The 23,759-nt window shown below is 37.2% G+C and overlaps 4 protein-coding genes across 5 annotated transcripts in view; 2 read left to right on the forward strand and 2 right to left on the reverse strand.

Moving 5' to 3' along the window:
• Positions 1-533: 533 nt before the first annotated feature.
• LOC107731835 (basic immunoglobulin-like variable motif-containing protein) lies at positions 534-9,241 on the reverse strand. Its single transcript, XM_016543026.1, has 10 exons — positions 9,169-9,241; positions 6,891-7,469; positions 3,586-3,715; positions 3,415-3,510; positions 3,108-3,212; positions 2,429-2,523; positions 2,055-2,187; positions 1,154-1,237; positions 971-1,067; positions 534-848 (listed from the first exon to the last, which is right to left on the reverse strand). Exons 2-10 carry the CDS (start codon positions 7,360-7,362, stop codon positions 555-557), a joined length of 1,506 nt encoding a protein of 501 aa, XP_016398512.1. The 5' UTR covers positions 7,363-7,469; positions 9,169-9,241; the 3' UTR covers positions 534-554.
• Positions 8,927-11,413, forward strand: LOC107731829 (probable uridine nucleosidase 1). Its single transcript, XM_016543012.1, has 5 exons — positions 8,927-8,940; positions 9,515-9,527; positions 10,015-10,209; positions 10,302-10,481; positions 11,291-11,413. The coding sequence occupies exons 1-5, from the start codon at positions 8,927-8,929 to the stop codon at positions 11,411-11,413; spliced, it is 525 nt and encodes a 174-aa protein (XP_016398498.1).
• Positions 11,414-11,556: 143 nt separating this feature from the next.
• Positions 11,557-14,556, forward strand: LOC107731846 (probable uridine nucleosidase 1). Its single transcript, XM_016543041.1, has 5 exons — positions 11,557-11,747; positions 11,840-12,019; positions 12,829-12,940; positions 13,438-13,574; positions 13,661-14,556. The coding sequence occupies exons 1-5, from the start codon at positions 11,565-11,567 to the stop codon at positions 14,015-14,017; spliced, it is 969 nt and encodes a 322-aa protein (XP_016398527.1). The 5' UTR covers positions 11,557-11,564; the 3' UTR covers positions 14,018-14,556.
• A 238-nt stretch (positions 14,557-14,794) lies between these two features.
• LOC107731838 (transmembrane protein 131) overlaps positions 14,795-23,759 on the reverse strand; it is a 54,883-nt gene continuing 45,918 nt past the window's right edge. The window contains exons 30-41 of one of the 2 annotated variants that reach the window (XM_016543030.1): positions 22,645-22,800; positions 22,070-22,524; positions 21,758-21,942; positions 21,510-21,646; positions 19,941-20,062; positions 19,718-19,864; positions 19,454-19,607; positions 17,863-17,978; positions 17,601-17,688; positions 17,390-17,493; positions 17,161-17,303; positions 14,795-15,835 (exon numbers count right to left, since the gene is read on the reverse strand). In XM_016543030.1, coding sequence (XP_016398516.1) covers positions 15,575-15,835; positions 17,161-17,303; positions 17,390-17,493; positions 17,601-17,688; positions 17,863-17,978; positions 19,454-19,607; positions 19,718-19,864; positions 19,941-20,062; positions 21,510-21,646; positions 21,758-21,942; positions 22,070-22,524; positions 22,645-22,800 — 2,068 coding nt within the window. In that variant the 3' untranslated portion in view covers positions 14,795-15,574. Of the gene's footprint in view, positions 15,836-17,160; positions 17,304-17,389; positions 17,494-17,600; positions 17,689-17,862; positions 17,979-19,453; positions 19,611-19,717; positions 19,865-19,940; positions 20,063-21,509; positions 21,647-21,757; positions 21,943-22,069; positions 22,525-22,644; positions 22,801-23,759 lie in introns of both variants that reach the window. The other variant, XM_016543029.1, reaches the window with a different exon arrangement.

The following is a 23,759-nucleotide window of genomic DNA, read 5'->3' on the forward strand; positions in this document are numbered from 1 at the left end:
GCGGTCATTGCAAAAATTGTCCACTGTGTATAGTGTAGCAATCTATGAAGCGCAGTCACTTTCAAACCAAGCAGCTTTCTGTTGGTCAAAAACTGGGGAAATCTTTCTCCCTAACGTGAAATTCCTGATTGTGTGGATTCCTATAGAAGTTGCTGGATTTCACCTGCGAAAATGTGCAGAACAATGGTAAATGTGACCACACCTTTAGTGCAGTTAATTGCACATTTATTTAATGATTAGTTTATCCACAATATGTTTAAAGAAAGCAGCATTTTGACCTACAGGACGTGACTCAGCGTCTTGGAGAGAAAGCCATTGTTAAGTATTTCTAATCTTAATTTAATGCCACATTACTGAGAGCTCTGGAATTTGCTGTCAAATTGTGGCGTCCTCCACAAATGGCTTCTTCCTTATGGTTTGGCTTGCAACCTCATCTATGATATGCAATTCTAACCAATTCCACTGTTGCTAACAACCTGGGAAGGTAAATATTCTTGTTTAAAACTGTCGAAAACTCAATTGGCTCTTCAGGAGGAGGGGTGGACACTTTAGATTTAGTCAGTTATGTCTTCATCTAGGTCACTGTCTGGAGAGCTTCTGTGCCTGTACTCTGCTGTGTTGGACAAACGCTTCCAGGCATCCTCAGACTTGTTCCCCGTACTGAGGGATCTGCCCAGACATTTCACCGCTCGCTCCTCAGAAGCGTCCTCTGGCGCAGCTTGACCTCTGTGTTCTGGAGCCTGATGGTGGAGATCATGCCTCAGATTTTCCAAATTCAGTGCCCATGGTCCCAACTTTTGCCAGTTGACTCTCTGGAAGGCCATGATGCAATGCAGATTGCCTCCAACCTGTGAAGAAATCAGGATGCAGGGTCAGGATGCAACATTCAGACACATTCCTAAACACAGAATTCTTCATAATATTCAGGTTTTTGTAGAAATACCATCACTATAGTCCTGAAGTTCCTTACCTTTTTGGTTTTGCGATACTGAATGCCTCTCTCTATGTGGCGAATGTCGAAGTATTCTGGGTTTTGGGTGTTCAGATCCGTCACTATATCTGCCCATCTGATTGTAAACCAGGTCAGAAATTCAGAAACATAATTTATTCATAATTTCACCAAAGGACAACAATGCCATAAAATGAACCATACTTTTTACAGTGGATTGCAGGGTGTTTCCTGCTTGGTTCACCAATCAGAATCCAGTGCTCCATCTCATTAAGGTGCAGTGGCCCCCTGTAAAAAATAAAGAAAAAATAAACGAGTTTCATTCTCCATTAGAATAGGGTCTTATAAAAGTGGTAGAGGTTAATAATAGTTTACATTTTCATGACTTTTGATAATATGATACTGGTGCTCCACAATAAGTGTGGCCCAGGGTCAGCATGAGAGATTTTTGGGCCATTTGGGGGTTGGTAAGACTTTTTAATGCTTGTGAAATAAGTTTCTTAAGCTCACCAAGTCTGCATTAATCTGATCAAAACATACAATAAAATATAATATTGTGAAATATTAAAAAAGTGCATTAATACAAAATTGTAAATAACTTTTTATTTTAATATATTTTAAAATGTAATTTCCTGTGATGCTAAGTTTTCGGTTTTATCCTTCAGAAATCATTCTACCATGCTTCGACTATGAAAGCACAATACATTTTTCCCAGGATTGTTTGATGGAGAGAAGGTTAAAAAGAACATCATTTGTTTGAAATAGAAATCTTTTGTAATATTATAAATATATTTACTCTCATGTTTGATCAATTTAATGCATCCTTCCTAAATTATTTCTTAAAAAAAAAAAAAAAAAAAACTAAGTTTGCCCTGAAAAATATTTGTCATTCTGTGATGTAGAAACATACACATCATAATAGCTTTACATTTAATAAAAAAAAACATTTAAAAAAATGAAAACACTATATACACATTTTCTGGCACACATAAAAGGTCACTTAATAAACTGAATGAACAAAAAGTTAGAAATTTCTTACAACCATAACCACCTAACATGAACTAATTAAGCAGTAAATGAAAGGCAAAGTTGCTGTATGTTATACCTGTAAGCTTTGGCTGCTTTTAGTGGAGTAGCTTCATAGCCCACAGGACAGAAGTAGTGATTCTGACAATGGTAAACGTAGGCCATGGATTCGTCTTTAAGTCCCTGCGTCAGCTTCAGCAGTGCCCCCTCAGCTAGAATGAAGAAACATGCTCTACAACATGCTGCTAAAATACTTTCTGACAATATAATGTGCTCTTACAATATATAAACTATACCTGAAAGAAAACTAAACAAAGATTAAGGAAATATTTATAGACTGGATATTACATTTAAAATACTGTCTGCTTAACAAACTACATAAAAAGTGTATCTGAAGAACAACATGCTGCTGTAGCCTCTGTTCTTATGAAAAATGATTGAAAATTCACACACCTGTCTCTCCCGCTGTCTTGTGCTTTCCATGAGGTTTGTACAGAATGTAAGAGCATCCCCGGACACGGAAATTATCGTTGATTTGTCTGAACCATCTGCAGCAGTATAAAAATAGATAATGCACAGGACAAAGCAAACCTTTGGGGTCAGTAAGTTTTTTTTAGTTTTTTTTTTTTTATAACAAAATTATTTTATTCAGCAAGCATGCATTAAATTAGTCAAATGTGACAAAATTCTATTTAATAATGCAGTTCTTTTGAACTTCCTATTACATAATTTTGAAAAAATGTATCACAGTTTCCACAAAAAATATTAAACAACACAACTCTTCTTATTATTGATAATAATAAGAAATGTTTCTTAAGAACCAAATCAGCATATTACAATGATTTCTGAAGAATCGTGTGACACTGAAGACTGGAGTAATGGCTGATGAAAATTCAGCTTTGCCATCACAGGAATAAAATACATTTATTTTTTATAGAACATTGATATTATGAATTGTACTAATATTTCACAATATTACTGTTTTGCCTGTACTTTGATCAAATAAATGCAATAAATGGTGAACATAAGAGACATCTTTCAAGACCCCAAACCTTTTAAAAGTAATGTAATGAATATGAATCAAGAATGAATTAACGAAACTGTTGAAAAGCAATAAATACAGTAATCTTACCGCATCAAAGTGGCATTGCCAGTGAATGGTCCAAACTTGATATCTTCAAACGGAGGCTGGAAACCAAGTATGTGCAGGGCTTCTTCTTGAGAAATAGGTGGGAGACTGGGAAAAAAAATCCTAAAGTTACTCTTTGCAATTTCTACCAGACCAGATTAGAAATCTTAAAATAGATCAAATGAATGTGCTGTTTTTGCTCCTAAAAATACCCATTCCTTTTGTATATTTTTGAACAGTTTTTCACCATCGGAAATATTGTCATCAGATGAAAAATGTGGTCATAGATTTCAGCAAGGAACACACAGACCTGCCTGCTCCTAAAGTACTGTAGAGAAAGTTCCAACAGGAGACAAGTGAGGAGATTCCACATGATGTCTTATATTGGGGGCGGCTGATGCAGTACCTAGAACATTAGAGGGAACAGTTGTTAAACTTGCACTCTTTTGAGTCTAATTTCTCTTTCCAGTGAGGGAATTACCATCTACGGAGGTCCAAGACTTTTCTCTGTTTGATCTCCTCCAGAGAAGCTTGTGCTGGGAGATCTTGCAGGTTTCTGCTTGGCCTGTCAGATGATTTCATTTTCTTAGAGTTGAATTTCTTTAAATTACCTGAGAAACAACACAGACTTCATCCTTTAATAACATTCTAAGTAATATATTAGACTCATGCTGGTTCAGATTTACACTCACATATCTACTAGGATCAAGTAGGTTCTTAAAATGAAGAATGGCTTAGCTGGAGTTTGGATAAAGGCAGGCTCAATGTTAAAGGAATAGCATGACTATCATTCCAAATTTGCCCTGTGCTCTTTGTCTCGGCAACGATTCCTCAGATCAGCAATTGTGTAGTCATCCCTAGACTTCTTTTGATCAAGTAATAAGTGATGGAACACTTCCAATACATTCTGTCTATAAACTCTTAAATCTGGGATTAATTACAAATTAAAACATAGTCTGTTCACAATGAGGTGAAAAGCATGTGACACAGTCACTAGTGTCAGTAAGGCCATCGATGGAGTTACATAAACCACAGCAGATGGTCAGTATGAGCTCATTTTCCTGGCATATTATTGCTCAACAGCTTGTAGATTTAAAATGACCCTGATATTTTCAAACTTTTTTTCATATTTCATAATTAGTTTACTGAAAGTAACATTATTGTCATAGTTCATAAGCCTCAAAATATATTTATAAAGGTGATATGTGCTCTACAGCAGGGGTTTTCAACATTTTTGATGGCAAGGACCCCCAAACAAGATGATCCCCATCCTGAAATATATACACTTCCAGTCAAAAGATTTAGAACAGTAAGATTTTGAATGTTTTTTTTTAAGAATTCTCTTCTGCTCACCAAGCCTGCATTTATCATTACTCCAATCACATGATCCTTTTCTGATTTGCTGCTCATAACATTTATTATAATAATTATTATTATTATGTTGAAAACAGCAGAGTAGAATTTTTTTCAGGTTTCTTTAATGAATAGAAAGTTCAGAAGAACAGCATTTATCTGAAATATAAATTTTTTATAACATTATAAATGTCTTTATCATCATTCACTGTGGGCTATGAAGCTTTTGATCAATTTAATTCAACCCCACCCCCACCCATTATTTCAGATAAATGCTGATCTTTGGATCATTCTATTCATCAAAGAATCCTGAAAAACTGTTTTAAATGGTGATAATAATAATAATTAAAAAAAATGTTTCTTGAACAGCAAATCAACATATTAGAATGATTTCTGAAGGATCATGTGACACTGAAGAATGGAGTAATGATGCTGAAAATTTAGCTTTGATCACAGGAATAAATTTCATTTTAAAATATATTCAAATAGAAAGCAGTTATCTTAAATAATAAAAATATTACTACTTTTGCTGTCTTTTGGATCAAATAAATGCATGGTTGGTGAGCAGAAGAGAATTCTTTAAAAAACATTACAAATTTTACTGTTCAAAAACTTTTTTTGACTGGTAGCGTAGGCAGCTATATATTTTCATGTTTTAAAATCCATTTATATTGTGTGAGAAAGATAGAAAGTGTGATTATAAAAACAACTAAATTAAATGTTTCCAAAATGTTATTTTATATTGTCAAATTCTGCAAAAAATAAAAATTTCAAGTAATAAAAAATTATATATATATATATATAATTAGTGCTGTCAATAGAATCTCAATTAATGATTCTACTGACTTTAGCAGAATGACATAAATAATTATCAAATCTGCTACATGTTGATCTGGCACCATAAATATCACCATCAGTCATTGAAAAATCCATATTAGTATCCACTAAAACTAGTGACAGAACAATATATTGAGCAGACAGTTTAATTGGATAATATTTGTGTGTTGGGTCAACTACAGCTCTATAAAATGCATGATGTTCTAAAAATTAGTATATTACAAAATGTAATGTGTTAAAAGTAATACTGTTTATTTATATAAATTATATATACAGGGGTGCACATAAGTTTTTCAGCCTGGTTCTTATATGAGAACCTGGAGATTTGGTTTGATCCTCACATCCCATCAAATATAACTATAAAAAATAAATTAATAATAGTTACAATATTATTGCACTTAATTTTAAAAATAAAATAATAAACTAAATAATAAAGTGTGATAATACTATTTTATTTTAAAATAAAAAGGGAGTAGTAAATACAAATACAATTATTTTTATTGTAAACTTCAAAATAAAATGCTAATATTTTTATTATTTTAATCTGAACCTTAATTATTATTTTTAATTTGAATTATTTTAATTTTTAAACTTAAAATCAGCAAGTAAGTACATGCGCTTCTGGGTTTAGCGCTGCCGATTGTAGAGCGTCAGTGAATGAAATGTCACAGTTTTGCATTGTGCTTTGAAAATGTTAGCGGATAGCCTAGATTTATGCTTTCAGTTTGAATATAAAGCTTATACAGTATAGTTTGTCGATCTAAAATGGTAATTGTGCATTAACAGCTGTCAACCAAGTCGGTACCAAGCTGCAACCTCCCGCTCTCTCTCGTGAAGCCAACAAGGAAGTGACTTAAACTGTAATTCATCAACTGGCCGCTAGAGGCTGGCTGCAAAAGGGAGTCAATCCCATAGACTCCCCATGTTAAAATGCCCAACTTTACAGCAGAAAAAAACATGTTTACACCCTGATTTTGGCCTATATAGCTAATTTTGCTCTTGATGACAACTGTGAGGGGGGTGAATTTTTTTATTACTCATCCGTTTAAATTATATTAAGTCTTAAAGTTCTGCATAATTAAGGGTGTAGCCACTTGAGTGACAGGTGGATTGCCGCTGCTGTCACCACCGTCAAGCTAGGTGGGCGTGGTTTCAGCAAGCTGCTCCCACCTCTTTGCCCATTTTTGATTATCCAGGAGTGACGCGCTGCCAAGATGGCGACGGCCCGCTCCGCCCACTTTGAGCTTCAAAAACTCTCTTCGGAAATCTATGGGTGACGTCACGGACACTACGTCCATGTTTTTATACAGTCTATGGTCGGTACGCAAAAGCGCGCTCTGAACTCATTTACACAGCGCATTTCTTATTTTAGTCGCGCATGCGGACACACACATATACATATACATATATATATATATATATATATGTATGTGCGTGTATTAGTGCATTAGTTTAATTAAACAATTTACAAAAAATAATCATTTTAAATATATATATTTTTTGTCTCCCAAAGTATTTCGATCTGTTTCTGCAGTTTGAAAACCCCAGATGACAGTATGCAGATGTCTTTAATCTTTTTTTTAGAAAGACACCTACTTGTTTTGGCTTTCCGTGTTAAAACCGCGTCAAAATCAGAGGTGTCAATCTCCCAGGCGAGCACAGGCTTGTTGCTGGATGACACAACCTCCATATCACAGTTCCCATCTGAAGACACACTTTTCCCCCCTGAGTGACTCTGGGAAGGGGTTGTAGCGCTGGTCTTGACTAATGCTGTGGTGTCTGCATTGGTCGGTGGCGCATCTTCAGATGTGATAATGGGTCGGGCTCGGTTGAGCAGCGCATAGTCCGAGCAGACGGTGTAGAACTTCTCTCGGGAGTGTGTTACAGGGCAGGTCCATGGAAGCTGGAGCTCTGCGCTGGAGGCCCGTCGTACCCGCAGCGCATCACACGTCATCGGACTCAGGAAGCTGTGCTGACGCTCATCCTCTCTGGCCGGGGCCCGTGATGGGGCCTCCTGATCAGTCCTAGCAGATACCTTGGCGCCTTCACTTTCCACAGTGTTAGGCATTGAACGGAGAACTGGGATGATGGTTAAGAGAATACCCTACAGTTGTGCTCCAGCTGTGACGTACGTGATCCAAGAAGAGAGCTCAAAGAAGGAATTTCATCCACTGACTAAAATTAAGAACATGACAAACAGACAGATACTAAGAAACTGAATATAAGAAGAAATGTATAATATATAAAATTAATAAATAATAAATAAAAGCAATAATACTAAGGTTTTTCTGTCATACATTTTTCAGGAGTTTTTGTTAAAGGGGTCATATGATGCGATTTCAAGTTTTCCTTTCTTTGGAGTGTTACAAGCTCTTGGTGCATAAAGAAGATCTGTAAAGTTGCAAAGACTAAAGTCTCAAATCCAAAGAGATATTCTTTATAAAAGTTAAGAGTCAACCACGCCTACCTAAAACGGCTCGTTCTAACACGCCCCCACATGTCTACGTCACGACCCCTTTAAATAAAAATAGCATTTATTTGAAATAGAAATTTTTCTGTACTGTCATTTTTTATTTTGTTTTTATGCATCCTTGCTCAATAATAGTAATTTAAAAATAAATAAACAAATTTTTATTTTATTTATTTATTTGAAATCAAACATATTTTAATTAATTTCTGAGACATGTGCATCAGTAATTTTTTTAGGGTTATGCCAAGTGCAGAAATACACCCATCACAGTCATGAGGATCTCGGATTCATGGTTTTCTTGTCACAAGATTACAAAACTGATTCCTGCATGTTGGCTATGCCACACAGATCCCTAAATATGAATAATATTTTAAGATTGCTTTGAATTTGAGCCTTTTTCATGGATCTAACATCTAACATAACCACTTCTGGGTAGTAACTGATTACATGTAATCTGGATTATGTAATCAGATTCCAATAATTAAGTACTTGTAATTAGAGTATACTACATTTTAAAATGCTCATACTGTTACTTTTTTATGGATTTCATGATTACATATTATTTTTCCTCTTTTAAATTTTTCTTTCTAAAAATGCTATCGTGTGACATTCCATTTAGCTTTGATTATATTCTCAAAGATAGACGGAAAGAAATATTTCAAGGAATATATTTTCTCTGTTTGCTTTTTATATGTCAATATGGTACATTTGATGGTAAGCTTAAAACAAGTTTGATAAAAAGTAGTCAAAATACATTACCTAAAACAAGGAGTAACCGTTACTAACTACAATTTTCACCATGTAATCTGTAATCAGTAACAGACTACAATTTGTAAGTAATCTACCCAGCTGAACATAACTACATCCATTCATGTGAACAAAAACAAATACCTGCAATAATAAAAGTATGGTGGATTTTTGTGAACTAAGGTGTGGGTTGAGACTGTTGACTCCATCACTATGATTATATAGTGCTAACCTAGGCCAGAGACTGCTATAGATGAAATATTGGATGAAAATAATGGACCAGTCACAGCTGACAGCAGCTTTCAACTATGTTTCGTCGTTTAAATAGATGAAAGCATGGTACCACATGGTTGAATTCCTCCTCTATCATCATCGTCGTCGTCAACACTACCATTGTTTAGGTCATTCTTCATCGATGACGGTCGGCAGGCAAGGCAACAATACATTTCAGGACTAGATTACAAGATAAACCGCCGCAATATAAATTTAAACCACCGAAGACACCGTATAAATAACGCAGATATATGAATAGCTAAGCAGGATCAGTGTAGCCATTTTCTTCGAAAGAACATGAAACGTCATTTCAGGACGCAAATATTTATCCATATTTACTTAATCATCATTAAAATAATGCAAAAAGAGTAAATCTGCACCTACCTGGCCAATTCTGCAGGAATAAATTAATTTTACTGCGCTGCGCGACCTCTCTGTTGGACTGCCTCGACGGGCTCTACTAATCTCAAACATAGGGGTGTTGTACGACATAATAAATGGAAATGTTTCTTACATCGGATTTAAACGGTTTAAATAACAGTCTAACATAATAATATACATATTTTAAGCATGTCTGTATAAAACATTTCATGTTATGGCAGATAGTTGTGTAAATGTAGATAGTCTGTATAATAGTTCCACCTCCGTTGGTCAAATCTTTCAGAGGAAGTAGAGCGTGGTTGTCTTAAAAGTGGACTGAACTGCTTGCAAATGAACTGAACTGAAGCAGGTGCAAGACCGGGGTAGGTGAGCAACAGTAAAGCGAGTTTATGAAGTATGACTGAAAACTGAAGGGATTCCACGATGAAACGGTTTATTGAAAATGTTTTCCTCGTTAAACGTACAAAGGCATATACATTAGCATTTTTGCAGTTTAAGATTTAACCTGCAGAAAGTGACCTGATTAAAAGTTTGGATAGATAGATAACAACTGTAATAATAAAGAAAATATATTAGAAAATACATTTCATGGTCATTTATACGGTGTTGTCTGTTGTTATTTTTTTATACATATCATGAAAATCTTTTACTTATATAACGTCAAATTTCATGTTAACTTGATTACACATTGCTTTACAGAAAGCTTATGACCTACTTGCTATGTCTCACCTTAAGAACAAATGGTGCAATCAAGTACTGAGTTGGTTACAAATTAACTAGTTACTTATCTCCATAGTTAACATCCCAGTTGTATATGATTAAGTGCCCTTACCAGACCGATGTTTCCAGAATCTAACCAGCATGGCTCAGAAGCTGCTGATAATCGACACAGACTGTGGCATAGATGATGCTCTGGCTATCATAGTTGCTCTGGCAGCTCCTGGTGTGAAGGTGTTGGGCATCACCTGCTGCTTTGGGAACACTGATGTGGATAATGTGTGTCAGAATGTGATGCGGGTTCTGACAGTCTGTCAACAAACCCAGGTCAGTGCAATTATAACAGTACCAATACAACTGTCAAGACCTAATATGATATGAATGTTAAGATTACATTGTATTGCATTGTTTGACCTCAGATTCCAGTTTTTAAAGGGTCTGCTCGTCCTCTAATCGGACCTGTGACAGGATTTAAAGATCACTTTGGCACAGATGGACTTGGAGATGTTCTAGAGAACTCTGAGATTTGGAAATGGCAGATTCAGAAAGAGCATGCACTTCATGCTTTAATAAGACTGGTAAATGAAAACCAGGGAGAGGTAAGCAATAACTATTTAATAACTGTTTATTTCTAGAATACTGATTTAAAAAGTTTAATAAAAAGAAATATTAAAGAACCCTTTAAGCAAAGGTAACATTTTGTCAACATATGCATCATTTTGCTTGCTTTAAGTTAATTAAGTCTTAGTTCATACGTTCTCAATTAAAGCTCAATTTTGAGGCACTATGGACTTTTTTCCAAGGTTTTGTTTATTTTATTTTGCCGCGTAGTGTTTAGGAACATTACATAAAGACATCCTAGTACCCTCATAGCAACAAGATGAGTTGAAAATGAAACAAAACAGCAAAAAAAAAAAAAAGAAAAGCTATCAGCTGAAATCATATTAATTTATTATTTTAATTAATTCCCTTAATAATTGGCATTTTATTTAATAATTAGGATTCTAAAATCTGGTAGAAATTAATAAAATAAATGGAAAACCCCTGTAATCACAAACAACATTGTTAATATATTGTAAACCATGAAGAATGTTTAGTTCTTGAAACTTCTGGAATTATGAAACATATTTTTTAATGAAAATTATTTGTTAAGTTAGTGTATTGCCACTCCTAGTTTGTTAATTAAAAAAAAAAGTTTGAAATTGAGCAGCATTGACATTCCTGCAAAAGTGTCAGAAATATCTTAAAGGGCATTCAAAATTTTGACAATGGGGGGTCCCTTGGAGTCAAAAAGAGTGAGAACACTTTTTGAAGTTAGAGTGTTTGTTTCCTGCTGAATTTTGTGCTGCCATCTTGTGGTTGACAATGGAATGCACTTGCAAAGCCCTGTTTGTTTACTCATACGCAGGTATCGCTCATAGCTCTTGGTCCATTGACTAACTTGGCTTTGGCTGTTAGATTAGATCCCACCCTCCCTCAGAAACTCAAGGATGTTAACTTGATTACACATTGCTTTACAGAAAGCTTATGACCTACTTGCTATGTCTCACCTTAAGAACAAATGGTGCAATCAAGTACTGAGTTGGTTACAAATTAACTAGTTACTTATCTCCATAGTTAACATCCCAGTTGTATATGATTAAGTGCCCTTACCAGACCGATGTTTCCAGAATCTAACCAGCATGGCTCAGAAGCTGCTGATAATCGACACAGACTGTGGCATAGATGATGCTCTGGCTATCATAGTTGCTCTGGCAGCTCCTGGTGTGAAGGTGTTGGGCATCACCTGCTGCTTTGGGAACACTGATGTGGATAATGTGTGTCAGAATGTGATGCGGGTTCTGACAGTCTGTCAACAAACCCAGGTCAGTGCAATTATAACAGTACCAATACAACTGTCAAGACCTAATATGATATGAATGTTAAGATTACATTGTATTGCATTGTTTGACCTCAGATTCCAGTTTTTAAAGGGTCTGCTCGTCCTCTAATCGGACCTGTGACAGGATTTAAAGATCACTTTGGCACAGATGGACTTGGAGATGTTCTAGAGAACTCTGAGATTTGGAAATGGCAGATTCAGAAAGAGCATGCACTTCATGCTTTAATAAGACTGGTAAATGAAAACCAGGGAGAGGTAAGCAATAACTATTTAATAACTGTTTATTTCTAGAATACTGATTTAAAAAGTTTAATAAAAAGAAATATTAAAGAACCCTTTAAGCAAAGGTAACATTTTGTCAACATATGCATCATTTTGCTTGCTTTAAGTTAATTAAGTCTTAGTTCATACGTTCTCAATTAAAGCTCAATTTTGAGGCACTATGGACTTTTTTCCAAGGTTTTGTTTATTTTATTTTGCCGCGTAGTGTTTAGGAACATTACATAAAGACATCCTAGTACCCTCATAGCAACAAGATGAGTTGAAAATGAAACAAAACAGCAAAAAAAAAAAAAAGAAAAGCTATCAGCTGAAATCATATTAATTTATTATTTTAATTAATTCCCTTAATAATTGGCATTTTATTTAATAATTAGGATTCTAAAATCTGGTAGAAATTAATAAAATAAATGGAAAACCCCTGTAATCACAAACAACATTGTTAATATATTGTAAACCATGAAGAATGTTTAGTTCTTGAAACTTCTGGAATTATGAAACATATTTTTTAATGAAAATTATTTGTTAAGTTAGTGTATTGCCACTCCTAGTTTGTTAATTAAAAAAAAAAGTTTGAAATTGAGCAGCATTGACATTCCTGCAAAAGTGTCAGAAATATCTTAAAGGGCATTCAAAATTTTGACAATGGGGGGTCCCTTGGAGTCAAAAAGAGTGAGAACACTTTTTGAAGTTAGAGTGTTTGTTTCCTGCTGAATTTTGTGCTGCCATCTTGTGGTTGACAATGGAATGCACTTGCAAAGCCCTGTTTGTTTACTCATACGCAGGTATCGCTCATAGCTCTTGGTCCATTGACTAACTTGGCTTTGGCTGTTAGATTAGATCCCACCCTCCCTCAGAAACTCAAGGATCTGTACATTATGGGCGGTAACATGGAAGGTAAGAAAATGAGCTGCAGTACAAAAACTGGCCACCTTAATTGGATGGCAGCAAATTGTACTTTTCATATCAGCGATTATGTATTAAAGGGGTCATATGATGCTTTTTTAAAGATCATTATTTTGTGTATTTGGTGTAACAGAATATGTTGACATGCTTTAATGTTCAAAAAACACATTATTTTTCAAATACTGTACATTATTGTAGGTCCTCTATGCCCCGCCTCTCTCAAACGCTTCGTTTTCTACAAAGTCCCGCCTTCCGACAAGCGCAGTTATCTCTTTGGGTTTGAGACTTTAGTCTTTGCAACTTCAGGGATCTTATCTATGCACAATCAGCTTGTAACACTCCAAAGAGAAAGGAAAACTTGAAATCGCATCATATGACCCTTTTTTAAATAAAAACCAAGGCAGTGCCAACAACAGCACACGTCAGGACACGTACCCCAATCAGGACGCTTTCTACTGAGCTTCATCCGACCACTGTTCATTTTCCAGGCAAGGGAAATCTGACACCATCTGCAGAGTTTAATTTTAGTATGGACGCTGAATCAGCTTATGTAGTTTTGGAAGAATATACCTGCTCAACACACATCGCAACCTGGGAGTTCACTTGCGGAAACAAACTATCTTGGGTAAGAGCTGCCCATTGTGAGCAAAATCCATTCTAACATGAATATATTTTAGGCCTGACTCATTTATGTGCTTAACATTTTTCCAGGAGTGTTTTGATGAGCTGGTCAATCAGGATACATCAGCTGCTCGATTCCTGAAGAAGATAACCTCCAAGTGCTGGGCCTACTCCAGAGAACCTCGCATCATCAACAAAGATTTGTTCTTTGGGCACGGGTTTGTACCCTACGACACCTTCGCTGTGGCAGCTTGTGTGGACAGCAGCATGATCACAGAGAGTTTACAGTGTGCTGTACGTGTGGAGGTACAAGGTCAACTGGGACGAGGCATGATGGTTGTGGACCCAGCCAATACGCTAAAGAAAGACCATCTTGTCTTTGTGATGAGGACATGTGATCTTAAAAAGTTCAGCTTGATGCTGAAAGCAGCTTTACAAATAGCATAGAAATGCTTCTTTGCAATAGATTTGTATTACAAGATTTCCATTTTCAAATGTAGCATCCTTTGCACTTTATTGGTGCAACTAACCCTGTTCTGTTATCGTTCCAAACCAAAGACTCTTAATTAATTTTCAAAACACAAAAGAAAATATTTGTAATAAAACCTAAGAGATTTCTACGGTGGGCCAGTAATGCATAACACAACGAAATCTCCACAACACAATGGAAACAAGCCACAACACAAAATTAGCAATGAAAACAAGCCGCAACAACGAAATTAGCCCAACACAATGGAACAAGTCGCAACACAACAAAATTAGCACAACACAATGGAAGCAAGCCACAACAATGAAATTAGTCTTTTGCATTGTGTTGTGGCGATTTCGTTGTGTTGTGCACTACTGGTCCACCGTAGATTCCTATCTGCACAACCAAAACTTTGATGCTAAAAAAATATAAAAGTCATAAAAGTAATCCATATTAACCATTCATTGATCCGTTTAAATAAGGAAGAAAAAGCCTAAATTAATTCTATTCATCATATAAAGTGATAAGGTCTATTTTCAGAAGAATTGGATTAAACTTCTTGATTTATATGGATTGCTTAAAATATTTTTTGAATCTGTTTGAATCATCAAACTTTTGATTGCATGGACAGAAATATCCTTATTGATGTTTTGAAAATGTAAATCTAGGTATGAGATGAGGTGAGTAAATGACAGTTTTCATTTTTGGGTGAACTATCCCTTCAATTTAGGCAGAAATAAAATGAGAAGTCAATATTCCAGCCTGATATGTTTATTTCAACCAATGTGACCAAAACATTAACTCTAGAAGTGACAAATGAACGATGCACAGAACGCATTTCAAGTTCTTTAAGCTCCCTCAAATTAAAAGCCAATTTCAGCAAATTAAGCTTTTCACTTTAAGCAGAGGGCAATTAAAATTAAAATAAAATCTGAATCCTGAATGCATTTACGATTTGGCTTTGATTCAGAGGGGTTCAAATCAATGTGGTCATTGTAGTCTTGGCAACCACATGTATCTTTCTGAACATTAAATCAACCAACAAATACGGCCAGAAAATGCTCTAAAATGAATGAAAACATCTCAAACCAAAATGACAGCATTGAAGGAGTGGTGTTTTACACAAAGTGCTTATTTTAAGGTTGAGTAACACTGCATCTTGCATTTTAATACAGTAATACTGGACCAATACTTTAATATCACTCAAAATAGGGAATCTCTAAAATCGTAAAGAAAAACACCCCTACCAGGGCAATAGCATTAAGCCAATGTCTTCAATCTTTCGTTCGCTTTGTTAGCTCAAATTGAACTTAAGGCATTTTTATGATACCCCACTAAAATAAATATTTAGATTGTATTTTGAGGGGGACTTGTAAATGCAACACTGGGTTTCCAGTGGACATTTGTACCATTACAATTCAAGATTTCTTCCAATCATTAAAATGATCTTGGTGTACAACATACTGTTCAACCAGGAAAAATAAAATAAGATTAGAAACCACTGCATTTTCTGTTGCCCAGTGGGCTGTTGTGTCTCAGATGCCGTTGTTGTTGTCGGGGCTGTTAGGCCAGGGCTCCGAGTTCCAGCGATTGAGTGAGGGAGACCACCCCATGCTCCAGGGGTTGTAGGTGCGGCCTATGTCATTGGGGGCAGGTGTGGGCGGCGCAGTGTGGCTGACCAAGTCAGGGAGAGCGGAGGAGGTAGGAGGACTGAAGGAATGCAGGGTGGAGTCATTGCCAGTGGACCAGATGGACCTGCTGAAGGACCAGGGACTGTGTGCACTCCCCAAAATGGACTGAAGACAGGCAGAAAGAGAAAGATGATCATCTCATAGCCTGCAGAACTACCTTTATATACAGTCAGGGGTAATCTGAAACATGTTAAAGGTGGGGTAAGCGATTTCTGGTAGCCAATGTTGACATTTGAAATCACCAAAACAAACACGCCCCTACCCCAAAAGGGTCTCGCCCCTATTTTGATAGCTCCGCACCACACATACGTACGCAACCCAGGCAACTATTAGTTCTGTGAAACAAAGCAAAACTAGCGCTTTTCTAGGCACTCAAAGCGCTTTACATTGTCAGGGGGTATCTCCTCATTCACCACCAGATATCTATATATTTATGATATAGATATATATATACATATCTATGGTCTACACTGGATGCGGCGCAGCACAACACGACAAATCCCCGACAGAAAACTGCTGCTGCGTTCTATTCATGACGTATTGACACAAGTTTCAAATGATTTTCAACGGTCGCTTTGTCGCGTCCAGTGTACTAGACTGACTTTAGCTGTTGCAGCGCAGACACGGTGTTACTCACCTATCGAGAAGAAACAAAGCAACCTCGGCGTCGATGTTTTCCTCTTTTGTTTTTTCATCCGCAATCTCCATCTTTCTGTCGCTCGGTTCGCTAATGTCCGTCCTGTGCACTGAACGCTCTCTCCTCCACATCATGAGTAGACACGCCCCTTACTGTTGATTGGCTACAAGTTTGTTTTACTAGTCGGCCCGAATCAGTTTTCTAAAGCGTTTTTGAAAAATCGCTTACCCCACCTTTAAGTATCTGGCTTATTGCTATATATACACACACACTACTGTTCAAAGGTTTGGGGTAAGTTAGTTTTCTTATGTTTTGTTTTTGAGAGAAGTCTCTTATTCTCACCTAGGCTGCATTTATTTGATCAAAACTACAAACAGTAATACCATTTAGCAGAACGGTTTGCAAGCAAAACAGACCCAGCAATACTGATGTGATGAGGTCACAGGTGTATTGTAGAGTATTTTACAATGGAATGGAAAGTTTAAAAAAAGCAGCATTTATTTAAAATAAAAATCTTTTGTAACATTATAAATGTTTTTACGGTCACTTTTGATCAATTTGATGCATCATTGCTGAATAAATGTATTTTAAAAATCTGCTGATCCAAACATTTACAGTAGTGTGTAATGGTTCAAGATTAATCTGAAAATAACCTTGATATCAAAAAAGAAAAAAATGAAATGTCACTGTAATTTCTGTGATACGCCATGATCTTAGTGTTAATGTTCTCTTTGGGATCACAGGTGTCCATCTGAATGAGACATGACAATGTGACAAGGAAGCGATATCTTACAGTTGTTGGAGTTGCTGGAGATCCAGTGCTGGTAGCCCAGGAATTATTTGGCTCAGTATCCCAGATGGACGGGGACATTGGAGTGTAGTCAGGCCAAATCTGCTGGGGCTCTGAACTCTTGGGAACAGTCATGCCTCTGAAAACTAATACAGAGAATAACCACAATATTGGATACATTGATTGCAATTTTATTTTAACATTTTGCGTTTTATTTAAACATTTTGCATACCTCCAGAAAGATTAAGTGGGTTGTTGGGTCCAAAAGCAGAGAAAGCATTAACCGGTCCAAAACTGGGGCTGCTGGTGGTGTCTATTGGGCTCCACAGTCCAGAGCTAAAAGATTATAAATCTTTTTAGAAATCTTTTTCACAATTATAAATATACTTGTAAAACAGATGAGAAAGAAGGTTAAGTGATGTTTCATTATGAAGCCACTGCACCTGTCAGATCCATCACTCTCCACTGATGTCATGTGAGATAGTGTCACCTTCCCTAGACTGTCAGCTTTACTAGCTGAGCCACTGCCACCTGTAAAAACAACAGCACACCACTTGTATAACATTTACATGCAAATCTGTGGCAAGGGGCACTTTAAATCAGTGTTAAAATAATAATAATCAGTAATGTCCTCAAATTTCCTGTTCATGCACCACTACAAGTTGATCCATGTTCATCATCTTTATATTTAACATGCAAACTCACCAGGGCTTTTGTCATAGCCAGCAGCTACAGCTGCGAAAGTTGGATTTCCATTTTGACCAGGCAGAGAGGCCGACTTGGTGAGCTTATTCCCTGGAGCCTTCTTCAAATTAGCCTCGCTATAATATTATACAAGAAAAACAATGTCACTCATGGATTTTCCAACTTGATAACCAGGAAATGCCTTGATGCCAATAACCCAAATGCAGGTTCTAAAACTAACATTTAGCCACACTGTCCAATAACCAGTGACTTAAGAAAATGTACTGGCCAAAAATACTTTTTAACGGCTATGAAACGGTATGTGCATTATTTCATAAAAAAAAAATACATTGGGGAAACACACTTTATTGCAATTATTATCAATAAAAAAATTATATATTATTATTATTAATAAAAATGCTATTTTATTATAATTAATAAATTAAGAAATACACAAAACGATCACTATAATACTACTGAATTTTAAAAGTACTTTGTGATAATAATAATAATTATTATTTTACATAACAGTACAATTACAATTCTAACATTTATTGTTTTTCCTTGAATTTCAGATGTTAAACCTTTGCTTTTTCTTTGGCAAAAAACAGGGAAACATCTTTTGAAATGCCTTTCTTTTGAGAGATTTATAAACACTTCTCATTCCAATTTTGGGAAGATGCTTGGCGCATGTTGTATTTTCAAACGCATGTTATAAGTGACTCAAACTCACACTCAGCACTTGCAGACTGTTTGTGTGGAGCAGCATTTACTTCAAAGCAGCATTACTCACATGAAAAGATCACACTTCAAAGGGGTCATATGACGTTGCTAAAAAGAACATTATTTTGTGTATTTGGTGTAATGAAATGCGTTTTAAGGTTAAAAAAACAATGAAACCCATTACAAACGAGGCATTTGTTGCATCCAGTGGGGACATAATTACGGACGAGTCTTAACTTTTTTAAAGAATATCTCTTTAAGGTTTGAGACTTTAGTCTTTGCAATTTTAAACGGAGATATCATCTTTTAAAATTCTGGCAGTTTAATGCCTACAAAAACGGCTGGTAGGGACTACAACAAGTTACTTCCCGGGTTTGTGACATCACAAACCCAGATAAACACCGCCCTCGGGAAAAGGCAGCAAAGGGGGAAAAATGTTACGCCCCTTATCATACTGTGATGCCGTGTCCCGGCGTGACGAGACAAAACCAATGAAACCCATTACAAACGAGGCATTTGTTGTGGTTCCTCGCATTCCCCTGCTCTGCATCTCTCTCTCTTTCTCTCTCTCTCTCTCTCATTCAGCTCCACAATGAACTGTTCCAATTATACACTTATTTTCACACGCAGCGCATCAGATTACATATTTAAATAATTACAACAGTCTTTGGGATTTTATTTTTGTGCTAAACAATGTCGTGTTCTCAGGCATTGTAAGAATTAATGAAAAAAAAGTAATTACCAGCCAACTGGGGAGTAAAATTTTTTTCATATACTCGCCAATGCTGATTTTTATTCACATTTGGCACTTGCAAAGTGTTATTTTAGGCCCTACCCAAATGTGTTCTATTATCACATGCACTTCAAAGCACACGCCCATAAAAGTTACCTGCTGGTGTGGGGCACACTGCCGTAGCTTCCACGAGGCACCAGGCTAGGGGAGGTCGGGGGTGGTGAACAGGTTCTGGACATGACTGAACTGGAGCCTTTCAGGAAGGGGTCTGCATGCATGGTCTGCATAGATATCTGATGAAGACTGTCCACTGCTAATAAAACATATGACACAAATATTTAGATACTTAGATAAGAGTACATAAAGTAACAAACTGACTCATAATGGAGTACAGGTTATGCTTCCAGATTCATTGCTTACGGTTGCTAGTTTTAAGAGGAACATCCCATTCTGGTGGGGACTCTTTCTCTCCTTCTGATCCGCTGCTATGACCCAATTCCTGCATGGAGCCATTGACTACAAACTTTCCAAGCGGAGATGGCCGATCATCACCCATCTTCCCACTGACTACTCAGGCAGACAGAATAAAAGTGGTTAACAGGGATTCAAAAGTTGGGTGGAAAAGCTGAAATCTGACACTTACTTTTGCTCAGAGCTCGTGGTTTGGGGACACTGTGAATTCCTGTATTGGCGAGGGTTTTGGTGAAGGTCTTGCGCTGCTTATCCTGTTTTTCCAGGGGAGTGACGTAAGGGAGTTCTAGGGAGCTGTATAGAAAAAAATTAAGACACTGATATTAAAAAATATTCAGAGTGAGAGTAATGATGGAGATGGTGAAGATCACCTAGGCAAGTCTGATGCAAAGTGATGATTAACCATTCTAGAATGGTTCACTGGAAACCTCAAGGCCTTCAAGATGAAGCACGTCATTTCTGTGTCACTAGAAGCACCACGGGTCGCTCAAATAAAATTTGAGACCCCTCTTGAAGAACAAACAGGTGTGCTGCATTTTTTAACAAAACGTGTCCAAAGTTCATTTGGAGTCCAATTTGGCATTTCGAAATAGCTCAAGAGCATGAATTTCCTGTCTCTTATTAGCTGTTGAACTTTGTCAAACTGCCATTGGTCCATGATGTTTACATAATAGGTTGATGTGCTCTGGGGCTCCACTTTATTTGACATAAAATGTATTCTTTACAGCGAAGTTGTGAATGCACTGGAAAAATACTGTATATTTGAAACTGAAGTTGAACTTTGCGATACTGACTCTTTTTTTGTTTTGTTTAATACTGTAAAGCAGTTTAAGCCATTTTTATTAAAGCATTATATAAGTAAACAAGACTTGACTGGAGTGCTGAATTGCAGAGCTGGTGAAAACATATCCACATCCCTATGATCAGATGCTTTCCTAACTGCACTTTTCTCACTGCTGTCATTATTGTGGTGTGTTTGTTGTATTATTGAGAGGATAGCTTGCAGCATATATTAAAATATTCATCTAAGCACAGCTCCCAGCAGAGTGGCACATGGCAATGCAGACATATCCTACCTCTTCACTATTGGCGCTTTTCCACTGCATGGTACGGCACGGTACGGCTCACTTTTGGGGGGTTTTCCACTGGGTACAGTACCTGGTACCTGGTACTTTTTTTAGTACCACCTCGGTTGGGGTTCCAAGCGTACCGTACCGTTACCAAAACGTGACGTGTAAACTCTGCTGATCACGAATTGGCCGGAGAGAATCGTCACTACCTGCGTCACTGAACTTGCGACACAAACACAAAAGAAGCGCTAGATTTAAATCAGCACAGCCAGCGAAGGATCGAACGCAACTGTTTTGAACAAGCGCACCTTTTTTAACAACCAAAAAGTGTCTGTTTCGTTGTCTGTTGAGGAAGTACAGACGTTCCTCTCGTTGATAGCAGAGGAGCGGATCCAGCGAGAGCTTGATAGGGCGACGCGGAATGAAAAAGTATTTTTAGGAGTCGCGGCAGTAGAGGCGGCGCAACTATAACGACATGTGAATAATCCCGCCCACTCTAAAGCGGTACTAAACTGCAGTGGAAACGCAAACCGAGCCGAACCGAGCCGTGCCGTACCGTACTGAGCCGTACCGTGCCGAGTCGTACCACGCAGTGGAAAAGCGCCATATCAGTATCGGGGCCTAGTGACACAGAAATCACACGTCACCTTCAGTGACAGCTCTGAACAAACCTGGATTTTTCCACTTGATTCTCCTTCTTTGTGGTTGGTTGTTTCTTAGTTTTTGGTTTAGCGGGGGAGGGAGTAATTTCTTCTCTTTCTTTTCCATTGTCCACTGACACAGATTTTCCTTTCACCTTCACTGGCTCCTGGTTAATAAGACAAATTATAGTCAGACAGTGCATTCAGAATGTACATTTCAGAGCAAGTTTGTTTTGGGATTTTCTCTGGTGGGTCTAGCATGTTTCACGTGTATGTACCTCTTTAATATTGGCCTCCATGTCTGGGTTGGAGGTCTCTGTGGTAGTAGAAGAGCTGTCATCATTGTCTGCCAGTGGCTCTTTTAAATCTTCTCCTTGAGTCTTTCCCTTTGCTTTCCTCTCTTTCTCCTCTTTCTTTTTAAGAGCTTTTGTTTTATTCTTCACTTTCCCTTTTGATTCAAGCACTGAAAAACATAAGTAAATTAACAGAAATTCTATTGTGCATTTCGCAATTTACACTGACCTCTGGGACAAACACCTGGCAAGATAAATTAATCTATATTGTTATGCTGATATATTGTCATATATTACCTTTGTTTTGTGAAGGCTGTTGTGAATTGTGTTCTGAAGACACGTTATTGGCAGGAGACTCAGGCCTGTCGAGGTCTTTATCCATGGCTGCCAGAAGTCGGTTGTAATCCTGTTCCTCTGTACTGTTGGCCCTTGTGCTGTTGGACTGTGAGGGTCCTGAGCTCGGGAGGTCCTCCAGGAGGCCTGAGCCCTGCTGCTGCTGTTTGGAACTCCGGGCCTTTCGATTAGTAAGCTGGCTGAGTCCTTGGCCACTATCTTTATTGAGCGGAAAGCTGGAGGAGGGTTGCATAGATCCAGAGCGGCCTGAACCAGATCTGGGCTTGCTGTCTGGCAGAACACCGTTGCTGTTGGAACTGGAGTGCGGACCACCCTGCCGACCCCCAGCCCTCCCGCCACCGCTTGACCCGTACATTCCTCTTGTCGAGTTCTGGTTTGAGTCGGCAAAATCATTCAAGCTGCAACAGATCAAATGCATTTTGTAAAGCATCTTACATAAAATGCGAATCAAATAAGAATTATCACTTCTTTATAAATGAAAGGACATAAAATTTAAAAAAAACTAAATCATCACTCACTTAGCATCACTTTGAATTCGTACAATTTCCCTGAGATCAAATGGTTTTCCAGTCTCCATGGGAGAGTTGGATTCCACAGACAGCCGTCGTTTGAAAGGCTCCCATATTCCCTGGGCCTCCAGATAGGCAGTAGCGATGACCAGCAGGAACATGGAGCTAGAGAAATATCAGACTGTTAATCATCCACAGAAACAAGTACGTTATTAATCTCACGTGTTTAAAACGTAGCAATATTATACATGAAATAGAATTAGAAAAATATTCCTAATACAATATAAACACAATGCACAACTTACATAATATCTATAAGCAAACATTTGTTTAAAGGGGTCATGAACTGCCTTTGTTTTTTATTTTGTACTGTTCTCTGAGGTCCACTTATACTGTTATCAAGATTTTTACATTAAAAACAATCATAATTTAGAATAGGCTATTTTTTGTCCTGTTTTGACCCCCCTCATTAGAACGCTCTGTTTGAATAGGTGTAGCAGATTATAGACTCAAAGGAAACGCCCACTGCTATGATTGGCTAACAGTTGTGTATGTTTGACAGCCGGCATCCTTCATAGATAGATGCTGCTGTGATTTAGGTTAAAACGCAAAAATACTCATATCAAACGATCTGTTTAACAGACAAAGCAATAGTGATCACGTAATGAAGAGAGTTACTCACACTTGTGTGGTGCGACATCGGATCCAATATAGTCAGCACAGCTTCGTCTTTTAGTTTCAATCTTTCTAAAAATCCTATGTCGAATTGTGCCTTGTTTGTAAACGAATCCGCAGTAAAATTATTACTGATAATTGATCATTTATTATCATTACTTCAGAGTTATGTGCCCTCTAGAAGCTTGCGTTCTGCAAGTGAACGGCGTATTATTGTGCCATCTCAAAGAGGCACAAAATCACTTTCACGGACTTTTTCATTAACTGTTCCCTCCTGGTGGAATGACCTGCCCAACTCAATATATATATATATATATATATATATATATATATATAATAACATACATAATAATAGTATTTAATTAGGGCACAAATCGTCATTCAGACTCATTTTAGCATGGCCACAATGCTGTATTTGACCAATCAGCATCCAGGACCAAAACTATGCG

Source organism: Sinocyclocheilus rhinocerous, unplaced genomic scaffold (assembly GCF_001515625.1).
Source record: "Sinocyclocheilus rhinocerous isolate Xijiao unplaced genomic scaffold, SAMN03320098_v1.1 scaffold98, whole genome shotgun sequence".
NCBI lineage: Eukaryota > Metazoa > Chordata > Actinopteri > Cypriniformes > Cyprinidae > Sinocyclocheilus > Sinocyclocheilus rhinocerous.